General features: G+C 36.6%; 2 protein-coding genes across 14 annotated transcripts; both read right to left on the bottom strand.

Annotated features, from left to right (window-relative positions):
* Positions 1 to 673: 673 nt before the first annotated feature.
* On the bottom strand, positions 674 to 6,968 carry usf1 (upstream transcription factor 1). 13 transcript variants are annotated; one of them, XM_079885554.1, is made up of 11 exons: positions 6,817 to 6,967; positions 6,309 to 6,402; positions 6,172 to 6,221; positions 5,943 to 6,088; positions 5,433 to 5,546; positions 5,197 to 5,347; positions 4,994 to 5,081; positions 3,710 to 3,768; positions 3,524 to 3,618; positions 3,020 to 3,148; positions 674 to 1,449 (listed from the first exon to the last, which is right to left on the bottom strand). In XM_079885554.1, the coding sequence occupies exons 1-11, from the start codon at positions 6,902 to 6,904 to the stop codon at positions 1,360 to 1,362; spliced, it is 1,104 nt and encodes a 367-aa protein (XP_079741680.1). In that variant the 5' UTR covers positions 6,905 to 6,967; the 3' UTR covers positions 674 to 1,359. The 13 variants fall into 13 exon arrangements, 11 of the variants coding, with proteins under 11 accessions (XP_079741680.1, XP_079741684.1, XP_079741683.1 ...); XM_079885558.1 differs by having other exon boundaries at positions 5,027 to 5,081; positions 6,817 to 6,966; XM_079885557.1 differs by having other exon boundaries at positions 5,973 to 6,088; positions 6,817 to 6,966.
* Positions 6,969 to 9,406: 2,438 nt separating this feature from the next.
* LOC307167815 (uncharacterized protein) lies at positions 9,407 to 15,899 on the bottom strand (the record flags this gene model as incomplete). The annotated part of the gene is made up of 8 exons (XM_079887120.1): positions 9,407 to 9,727; positions 10,088 to 10,438; positions 10,934 to 10,981; positions 14,522 to 14,566; positions 14,641 to 14,703; positions 14,793 to 14,969; positions 15,117 to 15,173; positions 15,824 to 15,899. The coding sequence occupies 5 exons, from the start codon at positions 15,897 to 15,899 to the stop codon at positions 14,562 to 14,564; spliced, it is 378 nt and encodes a 125-aa protein (XP_079743246.1). The 3' UTR covers positions 9,407 to 9,727; positions 10,088 to 10,438; positions 10,934 to 10,981; positions 14,522 to 14,561.
* Positions 15,900 to 16,844: the final 945 nt, after the last annotated feature.

Genomic DNA, 16,844 nt, shown 5'->3' with positions numbered 1-16,844 from the left:
ATTGGGAACCACTGTACTAGTACATCATTTAAAATACATAATTTAAAATACACCAGTCACCATTAGAATTATGTACAAGAATCTAATGGTTACTAGTAAAATGGACAACGATATTAGTCACTATTGGGTTACTTAATATTAATTTAAAAAAGGACTAGAAAAACATATAATTTTTAGTTTTAAGAAATTAATGTTAAAATGGCTTGCCATGATGTCCATGGTCATAGAACTCAGTTCCTGGAGTGCCACTGTCCTGCAAAGTTTAGCTCCAACCCTAATTACACACCTGAACCAGCTAACCAAGGTCTTCAGGATTATTAGAAACTTCTAGGCAGGTGTTTTGGAGCTGGTTGGAGCTAAACTTTGCAAAAAAGTAGCCCTTGAGGAGTGGAGTTCTACACGTGTCATAGATGAAGGTCTAAGAACAATGAAAGCAGATTCTTTAAGGCCTGAAGTGCTGCATGACCCTTGATTTTTAAGTCTTGAGCCTTTTTGTATACCAAATATTTGGTCTTTAACAAAAATAGACAAGAATATCTCCAGGAATCAGAGATATGTTTGTCTATTTCTGTTAAAAACTAAATATTTGACAAGTGAAAAGGCATAACATAACAACATACACTGAGGTGTTGCAACACAAAACATTCTTAAACCAGAGTCTACAAAAATGGCGTAGGGGAAATGTGTCTATTTATTTCAGCACTCTGAATAGTAAAATCTCCTATGATGCTATATGTTGTAAATTGTCAATTAATAGGCAGTTAATTTACATGCTCATTATTCAAACAAATTAAATTAAAATACCTTCTGAAAAGTATGAAAAATATGAAAAATGCATTAATAACAAATATTTGACATGTATAATTTTCACAAATTTAGAAGTAAAAGTACAAAATGAACAAATTTTCCTGACCTGTTCTGGTACATAAAAATGAATGCTAAATTACATTAAAATATGGGACTGGAAGGCGCAAAAAATAAAAAATAAATTATGTACATAAGGCAAGATCCTGATGGAGAATCATCACCAGCAGTGGTGTGCACAGACCTCTGCTGGGGCAGGGGCGAAATCGCATTCAGGGGGCATGGGGGTGGGGGTCCCCCTTGGTTGAAAGGGTTGTGATTGGGGAGGTAGTCACCCTCGGTTGAAATCGCGTTTCAGGGGGCATCGCAATACGACCGAAAGTGCACTTTACTATAAGCGATTAAAGTGCACACCACTGATCACCAGTAGGTTGAATACTGCATTATGCAAGTCATGCATTAAGCGTTGTTCAAGGTTGTTAAAAAAACTGCAGAAATGTGCATCTCCAGCACCAAATGTTTTTGTTCTAAATTTCCAAAACTCCTTAGAATTCTTCACTGGGAATCTGCACTTGCTGCTGCAACTATGCCGTGCTGTCTGAGTTGGTTCCTCAAAATCTGATTCTTAGACTTCCAATCTTCCACCTTTAAAAAACAAGAAGACAAAATAAAACTGTCAATGAGAACAATACAAAAGAGAGAAATAAAGAAAGTGATAAAGATAGATAGGAAAACATGCCAAGTCAAGTCACCTTTATTAACTCCAACCTGCCAGGGGGTCTGCAGATGGAAATTAGCCTAAGGCTATAATCTGACATATTTACATTTGTGAAAATGTTCATTAATATGTATTGTCCCTTTTGTTTTTTCAAATAAATATCTATCTAATCTAATCTATCTACTGTATGTAATGCTTTATACGATACAGGGATGCATTTCCCAAAAGCATCTTAAGCCTCATAGACATCGTAAGTAAATCATAGAGTCCTTTGATGCAATTGGTTTACGATCAACTTAGGGTGGGGACACACCAAACCAACGCCAAAAAAGAAGAAAACATTGGGGAAGAAAATCTGTGCTTGAACACACCGAAAGGACTACAGGCGACTGTCAACTAGCACACGCGTTCTGCGTCTGCATGTCAAGGAGATAACTGTCTATTTAAGCAGATATATATTTGTCATTCAAAAAAGGAAAGCAAAACTAAGACTGCAGGTATACAAACCATAAACAGAGCAGTGCTTGCTTATCGTTTTGAATGCTGATCACGTTTTTTATTTCACTCGCTCCTGTTATTATGAAAATATTTATAAATGTTATAAATATCCAACATTTGAGCATTGGAATGCTCAGGTAAGGTGACATAAAATTAGAACAGCCTTCTGTCTGTGCCGTCATGACTTTGCTTGCTTTCATCACTTTTGCTCTTATTCTTGTGTTCGCTAAACTGAACAACCGACGGCCCGACACTGATTCTACATGTTGAATCGGACCAGAAAAACCCGACATGGTTCGACTAGAGCCAACGGTGCAAAACAGACAGAAAAAACTAAGTCGGCCGATGCTCAAAAACCGATGGCTTGGCGTGTCCCTGGCTTTAGGCTCACAATGCTTTTAGGGAAATGCAGCACAGATTGTTTCAAAGCAGTTGTACAGTATTAAACAGTAATAAAATAATGATTAATGATGCAAATGATGTTCAGCTTTAAAGCAGCTCTAAAAACTACAATACTCTTATTATTCAGCTGATGTCAGTTCAGTGTTGATTCAGTTTAGCAACTGTGTAAAGTTCATCGATTATGAAGTTCAATTCAGCTATAAAGTATCTCTGCAGAAAACAGTGATGTCAACATTGAGCTCAGTTCAGTTCTCATCCGATAGATAGATAGATAGATAGATAGTATCTATCTATCTAATATCTATCTATCTATCTATCTATCTATCTATCTATCTATCTATCTATCTAACATATAGATAGATAAAGCCTAAAATGTTAATGTTGATCTTGGTTTTGCCAATTAATTTTAAATAACAGATTACTTTTTAAAACCTTTACCTGTGATTAATTTTGAGATTTAACTGAGTTTAAAATAATTCAGGTTCACTGTAAAATTTAAACTAGGATCAAAACTATGATTAAAGTGCAACTAAAATTATTAGATTCATTTAATCTAGATTTAAAATTAGCCCTAATTGATGCAAACAAGTAAAATACCTCTTGCCGTAACAGTTGGTTATCCATCCTCAACCTGTCAAGGCTGTTCATTTCATCTCCTAACCGGCTGTTACTTTGTCGCAGCTCCTGAATGTAATCGCAGGCCTTTGATAGAATCCCACCCTTACTCTGTAACACACAACGGCAGATATAATGGGGTTATGTGCAACACATTTCCATATTCTGTAAAACAGATTGCATCGTGTTCAGGTCTTTTGTAGGTGCTTTCGTAAATAAAGAGCCATTTTACTCAAGATCAAAGATGAGCATAACCGATGTCCATCACATATGCAGACTGATATCTAAAAGTTTTTTATTTTTCTAACATTAAGATATTTAAATCGAATAAAACATCAACAATATTGCCGCCAGTTCATACAGCCAGTAACACTTTCTCCGACAAGCGGATGCAGTGAGAATTCTTGTTTGTTCATGTGACGTTCGGCATACAGCCTATCCAGTAGATATTGCTGATACAATTATATTCACAAAACTAACACATACCTGTCCAGTTTTAGTGGCATCGATGGTGCAGTCTGGAATTGTTTTTGAGAGCTGAACAATCCAGTTGTTAATTTTGTCTCTGCGTCTTCGCTCAACTGTAAAGTGGTTTGAAAATAATCCCTCACAAATATATTACACAACAAACTACATGTAATTTTCAATCATTTTTCAGTTGAAAACCTTTACCTTCATTGTGCTGAGCTCGCCTTTTATCATCTCTAGAAGTTCTTGGCCCCTCTGACTTACTGCAAATATTGAAAAAGTGTGTTACAACTGTTTTTTCTTCTTCTTTGGGACCATAAGCTAATCCATGAATTCAAAATGTAAATGTCTAGGAAGAAACAATGAGTTGTATTAGCAACACTTCAAAGATTGGAAATACAACTTACAACAGATATCCATTACTTTTTATTTCATTTTACAAAAAAACAGTAGCTTGAATACCTCTGCTCCCAACTACTAGAACCTGGAAATAACTTTTACTGTATCTTCTGATCGCACTACAATAAAGTGATGTTCTTCCTCAGTATATTTGTCTTCCAGTTGTTTTTCCAGCGAACAAGTCTGAAGATTCTTAAATCAAGATGCATTTACTGGAGACATAAAATATGAAGTCTTGTTTTCTGTGAAAATGTTTGTTTTGAATATTTGTTTTTGCTTTAATCATTAACTTAATTTTGTAAAAAATGTTAAGACTTCATTTTACATTTGGATCTTGAGTAAATGTATTTAGATTTTAAGATGTTTCGATATTTCTTTGGAAAACAGGATAAAAATACAGAGGAAGAAATTGAGTCTCATTCACTAGGCATGCGTACGCACAAATTTGTGCGTGAAATCTCTGTACAAACCATGGAAATGGTTTGGCCGTGTTTTATGCAAATGACTATATGACAATATGACAATAAAGTCTAAGTCTAAGTCTAACCTCATGCACGCAGCCGCTCATTTAAAATACTCCAAATTCACTAACATTAGAACAAGATTAAGAACAAATTCATGTGCGTACGCTTGTGTTGTGAATTAGGCAGAGATTTTGCATGAGAAGGTCTCCTGTGCGTACAAATACGAAATGATCCACGCAATTATTAGTGAATGAGACCCATTCATTTTTTGCAGTGCATGCAACATTTAATGCTATGACTTTGTGAATTTAAGACTGTCTGCTCTTTTTAAGCCGTTAATTTGTGTAAAGGCGAATTAAGAAATTGTTAGACCCGCAAACACCCTGTCATACGTTTATTAACAGCTCAGTTAAATACACTATATTTTTAACATTTAATATAAAATAGAATAATGGCATGCTTAGACTGATATCAAAACAATAAACTGAGTTTATTATTTTGATTTATTTATATTTTTTATTATTGTGTGTGGTCACTGTGTTCAATAAAGATAGCGAAACAGCAATAACTGAAAAGAGAAATGTATTAAACGAGTGCTTTAAGAGGCTGGAAAAGGCAACATTACGCATTGTAAGGTTGTGTACGAGGTGCAATAGACCTCTGGTTGGCTCCAGTAAGGACCTCCTGCGGAGACATCATAACATACAACTGACCTAAAGCAGGAGCAAAAAAACAAACAAATAAATATAAAAAACTGAATTGAACAGAACTGTTGCATTGTTGTGTATTCATGCAGATAATACAACTGAAAAGGGTTTAATGATGTACCTGCAGGAGCACTCTGACTAAGCAGAGCATCTGAGGCCTGAACACTGGTCACCATTGTGCCTGCTGCAGCGTCTGAGATAGTAGCAGGATAATACGTGTAATGGGTTTCTGTGCCATCTCCATCTAAGCCTTCTGAATGAGAGAAAACAGCCTGAAAGACATATTTAAATTAAGTTAGTTGTAATCAGATTTATTTATATGATCTATTTCAGGTAAAATAATAAAGGCTTTTCCACCTGTGTGACAGGCTGTGTTGTAGCCGGAAACCCAGTAACTACACTAACAGCTGTTGCACCATCAGTTTGAGCTTCCAGCTGTCCATCTGCGACCTGGATTACTCGATATGTAACCTAAAGAAAATTAAGATGGAAAATGATGTTACGCAATATAATCTTTCAGAACTACACTCGTCTGTACATACTACCTAAAGTGAAAAAGAGAGATCACAGCTAAATCTTTCTGAATCGTGCATCAGAAAGAACATTCTATGGGAAGAATTTAGTTTGGTTTAAACCTGGTATTAACGTCTGTCTGGCATGGACAGCAGCACTAAATAGATTTGTAAAATTGTTCTCCAAAAGCACTCAAAAGGTCATGTCTGTGGAATGTTTGAGAGCAAAAGTGAGTCTGTCTTTCTTGACTGACCATTTGTGATGAGATGACTGAGACGAAAGTCACTACCAGGTGTAAACTGGGCCTAAGTTCTTACTCAGGTTTGAATATAACCCTTCCTCCCCATCTCCTACCTGCCCTGAGGGAGGGTACAGCTCCCCTACCTGCCCCCCAGCTCCCTCTGTCTTGAAGAGGTATTTAATCGGCTGCTCCGAAGAAAACGTAGAAGCAGACTGAATAGTTGTGATTGCTGATGGGTCCTCTGCAGTAGCAACTGCCCCTGAGAAAAGAAACCACACACATCAATTCTCAAAATATACATTTTTAAAACTGACATTACTGCATTGCTTAATCTGATAATACCTTCTTCAATGACTGGAACATTGACATCAGGTTCAGAACTTTTCTGTTGTCTGAAAACAATATTTTAGATCATAGTGTAGTTATAGTGCACATATTCAGATAATTTCTAATCAGTGACAGTAATACTTGCTACTAACCCTTTCATATCCACAGTCAGTATGTAACAGGGAAAAGGGCCTTTACTCCTTGTTGCCTGACCAAATCTGTAATGGAGCCAATAGAGAAAACCAACTATTTGAACGTTAGCACCAAGTTACTTGTGATATTTACAGATAATAACCATTATTAACAGAACTGGCCAACAGGAGTCACTCCTTACATTAGTACGCTGGTTGTGTATTACAAGGTAAATATTTTATAATCAAATAAATAAATAAATATTATATTGCAGGCAATAGGCTAACAAAAAAAAACTGCACACAAAGAGATTTATAAGCCATATCAATGGACATTATAGACTCAGTTAAAAAAGGATAGCTAGCTAGCTCCTAGCAGAGCTAACGTTATCTGGAAAGCATAGACAAATAACGAAGCATGTTTTAAATAAGCCACGAACGAGAATAAATAATTTGCATCTACACATATCCATCATAAAATTGGTATTGAAATAATGAAAAGAAACATGAGGTTTCATTTACATCTCACCGTTAACTCTTCTCGTGTCGTCTTGTTTACAAGAGGGGCAACCGGGCGGTTCGGTTTTTGCGCATGCGCACATAATCAGCTTCAACATAGGTCAGGACATCATCGTCGATTGATACTATCTAGCAGTGTTTCCCAACCTTTTTTTTCAGCCACGGCACCCTTTGAAATTAAAAGAAAAAATGTGTCACCCTACACTAGTGTTGTTATAAAACTACTTTGATACGATACCTTGAAATGTATCGATTTGCAATACCACAGGGAAGAACCGCCTACTGTCATATAGGATAGACTTGATATTTTAAATATTATTATCAATTTTTTTGTCCATCCATTGAAAGTCTATAGGAATCAGTAATTTCTTCTGAAGAGATCACTTATGATGACATATTTAATTGAGGCTTTTATTCATATACATTGCTCAATTTCCATTCAAGGGTTCGATCCCTTGTCGGGAGACATGACCATTCTGAGAAGTAACCCCTGAGCTATTAGCCTGGGAAAACCCAGACGAACTTCCGGCAAATTTAGATTTGCTCTGCAAGTCAGTCTGGCCAAGAGCCCATTCAAGCCCATTTCCTATCTTTCCAAATCTTGGCACTAAACCATAGACTGTAAAAAGCACTAAACACAAACGTTGAGGCGGGCTTTGCACGATGACGATCGCTCTGATTGGTTTTAGGTCCATCCAATTGCGCCAAGAGGCATTTGAGCGACGTCCGTTGGTGACGCCCCTTTGGAAATGGGATGTGAATGAAGCTTCCCCAGACCCACTGGTGTAAACCAGGCTACTGAGCTATGCACAACGCCAATTGTTTCATCCACAAGACATATACTTATAATTTACTGCTTAAAAAATGTCATGCATGTATAGTTTTATTATTTTACGTTAAATCTTACAATATGACAATCCGTAAAAATATTGATAAATAAATATTCCTAAAAATATGAATTATTACATTTTAAAACTATGATAAAATAAACAGAGTTAAACAATCAGTCGATTTCAGTATTTATTGTGTGCACATATATTTAAGCAAAATAATTTTCATTACAGCAAACAATTCTGCCCATATTAGAGTTAAATTTAAACGTTAGCGTAGCCTACTTGGTTATCAAGGAGACAAAATTGATGTGAAACATGAAGAGAACAAAGAAAAATCAAGGTAAATATCAGAATATACAGAATTTTTTTTTTTTATTGTGTGCCATTTTCATTCAAGCTGTATTGAATTTCTGCTTCCTTCTGCTGAACACAAAATAAGATATTTTGACAATGACTTCAATAGTATGGGGGAAATAGGCCTACTGTGCAAGTCCAGGGCTCTCAAGTGTCATGCATTGAGCGTGACAGTCACTCATTTCGGTCTTTTGTCACGCACTCCCGCCACACATTGTATTTCTCACGCGGAAAAACTATTTATAATATATTTAATATGCCGCAGCGGCCAAAATTTCTCTGGCCGCGCCGCTCTCACTATATGGAACCGGCAGGAAGCGCGTCTCCCCTTAGTCGAGTCTGTCAATCAAAAAAAAAAAAAGGAAAGGGGCTACACAATAGCCTATCTGAAAATAGCACTATTGTTTCTGGGTAAGATTTAACGCAACAACCAATGAAAAAAAAGCATATCCTGGAATTGTTCACGTGATTCTGCCCGAAAGTTTCGTTCACCCATAAAGTAAATCACTCCGAGCATAATTTGAGCACAGGGTAAGTCATGATCTCCTGTTTTAATGTTACAACAAATTCACAACTTGTTTGACACAAAAAGTGACAACTTGACTGCTGTTACTTAGAGAATGTTTCCCAGATAATTAGCAGCAGTTTTTCATGAGTGTCTGTGACTTAGCCAACAGTTTTAAAGCCTGTTAACTGACAAGTGCTCAGAACAAGTAGTCTAGGCCTAGTCATATTTTCGTTATCACACGATGACTGACATAATGTCACATTATAAACATCTCTCTATCCAAATAGGCTTAATAATTTTATTAGCACTAAATAAATTAAAATGTATTGCATAGTCGATGTTATTGGTCACTTTTAAAATCATGTCTTTTATAATTACATCCTAGCCATGGATGCATTAATCTGTCTTTCAAATATGTCAGTTAAAAAGCAATTAAGCATCCTGTCATTCGCCCTGAGAGGAAAGTCCCCTGAAAAGGCCAGGTTAGAGGATGCTGGCCCAGAGAAGGTGGTGAAAAGGGTAGGCCCTTTAGAGGAGGAGACAGAGGAAGAGACAGTGCAGGTGGAAGGCAACCAGTCCAAAAAAGACAACAGACACTTACAATAAACAACACCAGTCATAATCTCTCTCTCTCTCTCTCTCTCTCTCTCTCTCTCTCTCTCTCTCTCTCTCTCTCTCTCTCTCTCACACACAGACACACACACGCGGAAATTGAATAAATACTTTGTATTTGGTATATGAGCAATTATTAATAACAACAACAAAAACACTAATGATAATAATATTATTAATGAAACACCCCCATTCCCGCGACCCGTCCAAAACACACACAAAATTGTCTCATGATGCATGCATACACTGTTGGGCATTGTTGAAATAGAAAAAAATTAAGTAGAAAGAGCATGAAAAGTGTGGTTTTTAGACCCAGGGCCAAACACATAAAAGCACATAATTTGGACAATGCAGTAAGTATATTATAGCTACTGAACAGATAAACACCTTCAGTGGTTGTGTGTTCCTAATACGTTTAAGTATAATCTCCTATTTAATGGTTTCCACAATGTTTCCTATGCACACTCCACTCTTATGAGTTGGTTTTGAGTATAGGTTTTGAGTGGGGAAAAACGTTTGATTTTACAAGTACGTTTGGAAGAAAAGAAATGCCATTGACCACAGCAGTCTTGAGACATGTAGGAATGGTCCACCTGAGGGACAGGCCTTGGGCTCTGAAAGTAAAAAGAAGGCTTAATCTGTTAAAGGGTGTAGGATAATGCACTGATTAAAAAACAACAACAAATATAGCACATTTCATTACCTAAATTTGCATAAATAATCATCTTTAGCAAGTGTTATGAAATGTTCAAACCTGCTTTTTAACTGCAGGTTAACAATTTAGAAAGAATAAAGCATTCTGTTTATCACAGAATGCCCATGTTTCCAAATTTAGTGTTTCCCCCAACCTCATTCATTTTTAAGGAAATGAATGATAAGGTCATCTGTATCTTTCACATATTTTTGCATATTTACCATTATTTTCCTGTCAATTTCATTGTGATCAAATCCTTTACACTGACACTGACACTAACCTTTTCTTTTCTTATTGTATTGTACAGTCAGGTTCTTCTCTTCTTTACTTGTTCTTCGTGACAGACAGCATGTGTAAATCTTGGTCTTGTTATGGTAAATGGTGGCATGATCTTTGATAATGAGTAGACATTTTCCAGATGTAGCATTTAAGTATGAAACTTTGCCGTTTACCATTGTCTGGTTTGAGCTGCCAATTTGCGTTCTTGTGTTTTCTTCAACTTCATACAAGTCGCAGTTAAAGGGTGTGTTGTCGTCACAAGGTGGGTAAAGACATTCAACCTTTAGGCTTTGGTTTTTGTAGACACATGCTGAGAATGTTCCATAATTTATTTTATTTTCAGAATAGACAGCTGAGAAAAAAAATACAGAAAATAAACAATAAATCAATCAATCAATCTTATGTACTTGTTATTAAGGTATTACATATAAGTAGATTTGAAGTAAATTGTGATCTCTGGAAAGCAAAATAATAGTGTTATAATTCCTTTAAAGGAAAATTATCATTCCTTTATTATTATTAAAGGATACACATTTTTTTGAATGACAAACAATATGTAAGTGTATAGAGACAATGGGTGATTTAAAAAACTTGATCTTGAAGACTTTTATCAAATCACATTAAGGACACAGTAAACTTGCTGGCCTATATGCTGCAAAAGGTTCACACCAAAACTATTTCAAGCAAACATATCGCATATAACTTTAGAGAACATTTCAGAAAACCTTTTGATTTGTTGCAAAATTTCACCCTTGATTTTTTGTATTGGTGTGAACATTTTTAAAATGTATCTGATACATTTGCACTATTTAAAGAGTGAGATGTAGATCTTCTATGTGGCTCTTACCCGGGATCAGGAGGACAGCGATAATCATTTCAATGTGCAAATGGCTCTCTGTGCAAGACAATAAAAACAAACTTTTGTAATATTTATTATTTTGTCTTTAAAAACATAAATGACACAACTAACTTAACAATACTTAAAGAGGACAACATCAAAGTCATCTGTTGACATACACAGAAAACTGGTATCTAGTTGAGCTGTTTTCATAGACAGTTTTTCTGTTCAAAATTTTCACAGGTTCAACAGGTTGAAGAAAATAATTCTAAAGCTCTTACCTTTGAACATTGTTACTTGAATATATTTGCGCTTTTGGATGAATAATCCTTGTATATCAGTTATTTGAGATTGAGAGAATCATCTAACATTGTGGGCAGGGCTCAAATGAGCGAAATCGATAGTAATGTGATTTCATAGGGCTTTATAGCATTATATTGTGTGTGTGTGTGCTGGGGCGTGGAATGCATTGCCGGATGCATTACATAACAATATTACTCATTACTATTACTCAGAAAGGGTATAGGAGAAGAAAAAACAATGTGGATACACCCTAATCTTTCTGATTGTTTTTACTATTCGTAGGAGTTTCATCCTTTTACTTTTTAACCAAATCCTGTCTTCTTAAAAGAGCCTCAGCTATCACAGTCCATCAGTGTGCCTTTTACATGTGTTCCAACATCATGCATTATAAATGTAATGCACCATTAGAGGACTCAATATCACCATAGAGTGCCTTTGAGACTTCACAATTTCCCAAATAAAAAGCTGAGATTTTCCATTTAACTTCATATTTGTTGTATTAAGGAGACCATAGGTTGTTAGAAATGCATGTTGGTCAAGCTCCAGCACTTTATAAATTAACTGCAAGCAGACAATGTATGGGCAAACCAAAAAACATGTCCTCCCTGTCACAAAATCAAAGAGTAAATACATTTTCATTGCATAGTGATTATAAAATTTAGATTTTCAGAAAGATATTTAGTCCCTTTCTCAACCATGTATTTGGGAATATCATCTTTTGATAATGAAATTACCGTAAAATATTAGTTTCACTATAAAATATGTGATAGTTGCACTTTCTTTTTTAAATAATGACCAGGTTAGCCGGTGAGTGTAAGTTACTATGAACACTGCTAAAAGCCAAACCACTTTCATGGTGCCTAAAACCCAGGGTTGGCGCGAACTAAACTGAAACATAGCTGGCTAGCCACTGTAGTGGATTTTTCCCTAAACCTAACTATCTGGGTCTCGTCTCCAAATCGACGTCCCCACTCAATATCTGGGTCTCGTCTCCAAATCGACGTCCCCACTGAGTATCTGGGTCTCGTCTCCAAATCGACGTCCCCACTCAATATCTGGGTCTCGTCTCCAAATCGACGTCCCCACTCAGTATCTGGGTCTCGTCTACAAATCGACGTCCCCACTCAATAAGTCACCTAGTCTTAACTTGTTCCCCTAAACTAACTTACTTCCTAAACTAGCTTCCTGCGCAGGAATAAATCGAAAACAGACCTGCAAATGTCCTTTAAATGCTTTAATCACGGCCAGGAGATCTTCCCGAGCAGTTCTCAGGGAATCTTTCCCAAGAAGCAGGATCTCAGACAAATTCCATTGAGAATCCCACCGTAAAACACAGATACAACAGTTTTTATAGAATCGAGAAAACAAATAAGACTAACATGTCACCTTCAATATGATTGGTTCAATTGGTTCAAAAGCCCCAACCTTTTTCCTCTGTCACTGGCACAAGCAATCTCTGTTTTAATGATGACTTCATTTGTTAATCACAAGATTCTAATAGACTGTCTAGTTTCATTTCCCAAACCATGTTATTTTTATACACACATACGCATAGTCAAAGTCACAAGTTTTCCCCAAAGAGTTTGGAAACATTAAAAGCATATGAATGTTGTTCCTGCAAGAAAAACAAATGTTAGTTGATTAATTAAAGTTGATTAATTAAAATCCATCACACCACCTAAACCAGCTTCATGATATAGGCCCCAGGAACAGAACAACATAGAACTGACAAAGAACTGGAAGAAACAAAAGGCTTAAAGGCTAAAATAGACATCAAACAGAGGAACTAATGAGACTAATTAATGAGACACACCTGGGGCCTGTTTCAGAAAGGAGGTTAAGTGAAAACTCTGAGTATGTTAACCCTGAAATGAGGTAAACTCTGGGTTTTCCGTTTCAGAATGGGAGGTAGCAAACCCGAGAAAGCAGAGTAAGTCAAGCCCGTTTCTGAAAGAGAACTTATACTCAGAGTCAGTTACCATGGTAACTTACTCTGTGAACCTAACCTGGGGTGCGTTTCCCGAAAGCATCGTTGGCCAACTATGGTCGCAAGTTCATCGCAATGTCCATTGAACTCTATTGGTAACGACGGAACTTGCGACCATAGTTGGCCAACGATGCTTTCGGGAAACGCACCCCTGGTCGGGAGCAGGTTTTCTTTGGTAAACCCAGTGTTTCTTTCGGTCTCCTCCACTTTTTTAAAGAAGAAGCAGTGTTTAAACACCTCATTCATTCTTTCGGTACATTCGTTCATTGCGCACATTTCAGTCACGCAGAGAGCATCAAAGTGAATTAAATGGCATGTCCTTTTATGGACGATCCTGTAGATGAAGAGGATGCATTAATTCGTAGGGAGTTACATTTACGTCGGGAGTGGATTTTTTGTCATATCCCTATGCAGTTTTATTTGAGCGGTACCGCTTTTCTTTACAGTCAATTAGATACATCCATAATCTCATCCATCCTTACATCAGTAACATCAGCCATCATGGCCATGCTCTTCCGAGCAGATGCTTTGTGTTGCTTTAAGTTTCTTTGCAAATGGTAGTTTTCTGTATAACATCGAGGATGCAGAACACATTAGTAAGGCTACTGTATGCAGAGCGGTAAGGAAAGTGTGCCTCACTCTTAAGTGCTTTCTGAGAATGTTTGTGTTGTTTCCTGGGCACAAACCCGTGAGAGCCATCAAAGAGGAGTTTCACAGGATTGCAGGTCAGTGGTGTAGAAATCGGTTTAAATGAGGCTAACTTGATAAATGGCGTTCAGTTAAGAACATCATGCTGCGACCCCTGGAATTAACCTAATAATTAGAATTCCTTTTAGGATTTCCCAATGTGGTTGGATGGATTGATGGCACACATATTCCCATCATTGCACCTTCCGAAAATGAAGCTGACTATGTCAACAGGAGGTCCATCCACAGTATTAATGTGCAGGTACACTGACAGCCTACTGTTTCTAATGGTCAAAGACTACATCACAATACTGTAACATGTCTCATTCTTTGCACTGTCAAGATCATATGTGATGCTGCACATATCATCACAAATGTGGAGGCCAAGTGGCCCGGCTCTGTTCATGACTCACGAATGTATCGTGAGTCAACCCTGAGCAGCAGGCTGGAAAGGGGTGAGTAAATGTATGTCCTATACACTTATTTCAATGTATGTATGTATGCAATGTATGCCGACCAACACTAATTACCTCTTACCCAGAACCTGAACCAGGCCCGTTGAAAAAAAATGTGAAGAAATGTGAATGTGTAGATGTGTAGACACATTATATTAACATTACCTCTATAGGCCTCTCTGTGGCAGCAGAAACTGTTTCTTCATCATCCTGCGAAGTTGAGCATTTGGTTGAGTACACTTTATAATACTATTTGTCATCATTTCTGGTGTATTGAGTGCTACTTTTAACTGCCTGGGGTTCTGTTGGGACAGGAGGCTCCAAAAGACTGATATTACCATCAGAATCTGTTGGGACCAACGAAAAACCCAAAGTAATATAAATGGAAATATCACAAATAGCCTATAAAAAATAACACATAGGTAGACCTCATTACATTTTATGAAGGCACTTGAATCTTCGGGAGTGACTGGCTCTGATGAAGTCCCTCCAGGAATTCCCTCAGCCATTGGCCTTCCAGCATTCAGGCTCAGGGCCATCTCCTCTGCATTTGTCAGAGGTGGTGTTGCAGGTCCTCCCCCCGTTTTGCGAGCCTCTGCCTTCTTTCTGTTGGCTGAGTAGAAGTCAAATGAGAATGAACATTTAGACCTATGTCAAAAATGCTGCTGCACTGCTAGACACTGGATGCTATTTAGTTATTTAATATGTCAAATGTTTGTAAAGTCAGGTATCCTACACCTATGGTATGCTCAAGCCTTACCTGATTGAATTATGTTTTTATATTTCATTTTCAGCTGCTGCCATGTTCTTTTAATGCCTGCAGGATAAAATTAAAATTAGGTTTAATAACAAACTGTTCTTCCAGTTTCACCTCTGATATTATAACAGTTGGGTAAGTTACTCTAAAATAGTTATTAATTACTACAAATGACATCTTCAACAGTCTAATTAGATTAATGTCATAATTACTATCTCTAGAAAGTATTGGTCTACTTATTACTAATTATTACTTTCTAAATCCCTTATCAACCTCAACCACTTGAACAATACAAGGACAGACAAGAAACTGCACTTTTAATGCTTTAAAATAAACAATAAATTGCATGAATTATTCTTGAATTGACCAAAGTGTGTAGAGGGAGAAGGTTACATTAAAAATATACCTTTTTAAAATTTGATGTTAAATCCACTATTGTTTTATAAAGAATTGTTCTATAGTCTATGCAGCATTTAATGCAATTACAGCAGATTTTATTTTAAATTACAGAAGAATTAAGAGTAATCCCTTTAATTAAATTACAGTATTTGGATTATTTAGTAATTAATTACACCCAACACTGTATAACAGTAATTAAAATGTAAACTGACGCATTGACTCGAGCAGCTATTTTCTCCCAAGCTAACTCTCTGTCCTTCGCCGCTGCAGCCGTGTTGCTTTTTTTAATTTAAATATGTGTTCGTACTCACCATATGCTTGCATAAGCACATCCAGTTCTGCTGGTGAAAAATATGCAGACCTCTTTTTTTCTGCCGCTGTTGCCATGGTGACTCATAATATCTGCGCCCCATTGATAATGGCTTTTTATAGTTGTGGTGCAAGCACTTAACTCAGAGTCAGTCAACTCAGAGTTGATTGAACTAACTCGTTTCAGCTGTTTTGAAACCGAAAACTCAGAGTTTCCCATTTCAGGGTAAATCAACTCAGAGTTCAAGTTTTAACTCAGAGTTGGTTGAACCTCTTTATTGAAACAGGCCCCTGAACTGAAACTCAAATCAAATCAGTAACCACGGATACAAACAGGCAGGGGACGGAGAAAGACTGAACTAAACACACTGACAGCAAAACACTAGAAATCCTATCATGAATCAAAACACACTACACGGGACAACTATCCCTTTAAGGTGTAACATTGAAAATTGTTTATTACACAAATTAAGGACTATGACCAACCTTTTCATGACATTTTCAGCACAATTTGTGAACAAATGGTTAAGAAACACTGTTTCAATTGATTTCTAATACAGAATGACCGGTAGCCCCTCTCACACATAAAAATGGGTGTAAGTTAACTACTGTGTAAACAGGGCCAACAGGTCAGTGACCATGGTTTTTCACTGATTACATAACCACAATGATGAAACAATTTCATTAAAAACTAAATGCGGATACAATCTAATCTTTATATGTTTATAGGCTAGACATTTTATATTGTTTATATTTCAGTATAAACAAACATAGGTATCAGCTTTGCATCTGAATCAATAAATAGTCATTGAGGATGACAACTGATACTAACTGCTTATTTTTATTTTACAGAATTTAAGCAATACTGTGAATGATATCAGGAGGAGTTGTTAAGCAATGTCTTAGGACCTTTGCACAATGTCTCGAAGTGCCAACAATTGTAACTAATGTTTATCAAAATCTCAAGAAATTAATCATTAATTTTAATACAAATAATTTCTCAATAGCTTGTTTGGGGCGAGT

This window comes from Squalius cephalus (assembly GCF_949319135.1).
Source record: "Squalius cephalus genome assembly, chromosome: 11".
In the NCBI taxonomy this organism is placed as follows: Eukaryota; Metazoa; Chordata; class Actinopteri; order Cypriniformes; family Leuciscidae; genus Squalius; species Squalius cephalus.
The sequence above is the reverse complement of the archived record's forward strand: the minus strand, read 5'-3'. Positions and strand labels throughout refer to the sequence as shown.

What these genes read in the sequence shown, in the direction of transcription:
- usf1 (XM_079885554.1), bottom strand. Translation starts at nt 6,904, where the DNA reads ATGTTGAAGCTGATTATGTGCGCATGCGCAAAAACCGAACCGCCCGGT. An exon ending in TGTTCCAGTCATTGAAGAAG is followed by an intron (nt 6,089 to 6,171) that starts GTATTATCAGAT and finishes TTCTTTTCTCAG; the next exon opens with GGGCAGTTGCTACTGCAGAG. An exon ending in CGTACACAACCTTACAATGC is followed by an intron (nt 3,769 to 4,993) that starts GTAATGTTGCCT and finishes CAATATTTGCAG; the next exon opens with TAAGTCAGAGGGGCCAAGAA.